Below are 3,081 nucleotides of genomic sequence, written 5' to 3' on the forward strand. Positions count from 1 at the left end.
GGAGGAAAACAAGATATTGAAAACCTATTTGAAGAAATAATGACAGAAAACTTCCCCTACCTGGTGAAAGAAATAGACTTACAAGTCCAGGAAGTGCAAAGAATCCCAAACAAAAGGAATCCAAAGAGGACCACACCAAGGCACATCATAATTAAAATGCCAAGAGCAAAAGACAAAGAGAGAATCTTAAAAGCAACAAGAAAAAAACAGTTAGTTAACTACAAGGGAGTACCTATATGATTCTCCAGCTGATTTTTCAACAGAAACTATGCAGGCCAGAAAGGAGTGGCAAAAAATATTCAAAATGACGAATAGCAAGAACCTACAACCAAGATTACTTTATCCAGCAAAGTTATCACTCAGAATTGAATATCAGATAAAGAGCTTCACAAAGAAGAAAAGGCTAAAGGAGTTCATCACCACTAAACCAGTATTATATGAAATGCTGAAAGGTATTCTTTAAGAAGAGGAAGTAGAAGAAAAAGGTAAAGATAAAAATTATGAACAATAAATACATATCTATCAATAAGTGAATCTAAGAATCAAATGAATAAAAAATCTGATGAACAGAATAAACTGGTGAATATAATAGAATCAGGGGCATAGAAAGGGAGTGGAGTGACAATTTTGGGGGGGGAAAGCGTGTGAGGGATGCAGGAAGAGACTGGACAAAAATCATACACCTATAGATGAGGACAGTGGGAGGGTTAAGGGCAGAGGGTGGGGTGGAAACTTGGTGGAGGGGAGCTATGGGGGGAAAAAAGTGGAACAACTGTAATAATCTGAATAATAAAGATTTATTAAAAAAATCTCAGCTACATCCATATATAAACCATTGTCTCCTCTAATGTAAGTCTCGAACCTTACCCCATATCTCTAACTTGTCTACTTATCTAATTAGTGTGGAGATCTTTCCATTCCTGACTACTTAACACTAATCATATCGGTAATTATAAAATTATAACAATGCAGAAAGAAATCTGGACCTAGATCTGAGGTAGAACATTATTGAGAGGAGACAATGGTTACCTTATCATCTTTTGCCCCCAATATCACTAGGTTATAAGATTTCAGCCTGAAGAAGAAAAGGTGAGGACGATCATACAGCTTTCCTCAAATATTCAAAGGGCCTGCGTATGGATAAATTATTAGGCCTGTTCCTTTTGGCTCCGGGGGTAAAACCAGGGCCAATACTAAGATTTCAGTTAGACAAAAAAGTAATGGTGAGTCTCTGAACAATAACACCAGTTCCCTCCATGGAGGTGACCCTCCTGCCACTGGAGAGGTGCAGGCAATGTCTGGACATGCCCTGCCAGGAGCCTAGGCCCCCACACTGGAAACACCAAGCAAGATAGCCTTTAATGTCCCTTCTAACTCCAATGGTCTTGGTTCTGAGAATCTGACCTGCAGTGTTTGTGATGGCCTCCTCGCCTGTCCCCACTACTTCCTCTTTATTGCCCCTGAATCAGTATGTTCAGAATCACTATGGGCAGCAAATCCAACAGGATCTCCTCCACGAGTCTCACAAGAGGAAACCCAGCAATAGAAGATGTCAGGTCCTTGACTAGTAATCCATGGCTGCAAATGGCTCTGCTTCTTTCCTCCATCCTCATGCTCCTTTTTCCTTATGTTTCCTGCTCTTTTCTCTCTTCTACTCACTCCTCGTTTCTATTCCTTCATCCTTCTCAGTTCTTGTTTTTCCTTCAATCTTTTGCTGCCTTTTTATTTGTTTCCATTTCTCCTTATTTTCCTCCCTCGCTTTGTCTGTTTTCCTTTTCAACTGGTAATGCTCAGATTTGATTGTTCCTGCGGGGAGTGCTCTGTATATAACTCAGGGGAAATGGGAATTCCTTTGCTGGCCCTCTGTTTCACGGAAGAGGTGTAGAGAGTTTCAGGGACGCCACTTTGAAGAGGAGTATCGGTGAATGAAGAAGAGACTTGGGAACCAGCAGGAAGATGAAGCCAGTAAGAGTAACTGGGAGGAACAAAGTCTGTTGGTCCCATTTTTCATCCCTCGAGTGGTCCTTAAACTGTTAGGTTTTAAATTTAAATGGTAAATTCTTTTGACCTGTGATATGAGGCTTCAAAAATTTCTAACATTTGGAAAGTTAAGATGACAGACCATTTTGTGAGAACTTAACATCCTTTTGTAGTACTATTTATAAAAAGAGTCCTATTAAAAATATAGTTGGATTCTAGAACATGACTCACATTTGGTCACATTATGTTTATCAGGCTGAGCAGGAGACCTAGAGTAAAAATCATACCTGGAATTCTAAATCATAGTGCTAACGTGAAGCTGCTTTACTTGGCCCACTAAATAGTTCTCTTACGGAAAACTTGGCAAACTCTTTCATTGTGTAACACAACCCAGCATAGTGACCACACCAGTATTATTATCCACATGTGTACCACACAATATACAGCTAAGCCTGAAAAAGCAGAGACAGGTGCACTGTATCATACCTGGCAGGCATTTCAAAACGTAGGATGTCCTGAACAGTGGAAAGCATGTATTTATTCATTTCTTTGGGAAGCTCCCCAATAGAGAGCAGGATGTTTTTTACTTCCATGTAGGATGGATTGTTATTTAAAATGATAGCAGCTGCGGTGGTGCGCACGGTCTTTTCATGAACTTTGCGATTCTGATGGTATATCCTGTTCAAAGTCTTCTTCACCTGTTCATAAGATGTTCAAATTTATTAGTGCATATCTAGGTTTTTAAAACTGACATTGCAGCAGACATAGTTAGTGCTCTTAAAATACACATTCCTACATTTCCCAGGTTCCTTTGCTATTCAGTAGGGGCCAAAGTTTTGCTAACAGGTCATAAACAGAATCACTTTGGGTAGTTTCTAGGCTGAGGCACTCAAGAGCTGGTACACCATCTCCATCTCTTTTGTTTCACTATTGTAGTGAACTTTGGGCCACAATTTCCTTTACCTACATTAGACATAGCATGAATGAGAAATACATTTTTGATAAGCTGAGATTTTTTTTTTCAGAGAGGAAGGGGGGTGGGGGGGAGAGAGAGAGAGAGAGAGAGAGAGAGAGAGAGAGAGAGACAGATGGAGACACTCA

At 40.0% G+C, this 3,081-nt stretch overlaps 1 protein-coding gene across 1 annotated transcript in view; it reads right to left on the bottom strand.

Annotated features, from left to right (window-relative positions):
• The window catches only part of MTTP (microsomal triglyceride transfer protein), a 55,424-nt gene that overhangs the window by 15,142 nt on the left and 37,201 nt on the right, over positions 1-3,081 (bottom strand). The window contains exon 14 of the mRNA XM_015570007.1: positions 2,467-2,678. Within this exon, the coding sequence (XP_015425493.1) occupies positions 2,467-2,678 (212 nt within the window). The remainder of the gene's footprint in view (positions 1-2,466; positions 2,679-3,081) is intronic.

The sequence above is a fragment of the Myotis davidii genome, unplaced genomic scaffold (genome assembly GCF_000327345.1).
Source record: "Myotis davidii unplaced genomic scaffold, ASM32734v1 scaffold226, whole genome shotgun sequence".
Lineage (NCBI taxonomy): Eukaryota > Metazoa > Chordata > Mammalia > Chiroptera > Vespertilionidae > Myotis > Myotis davidii.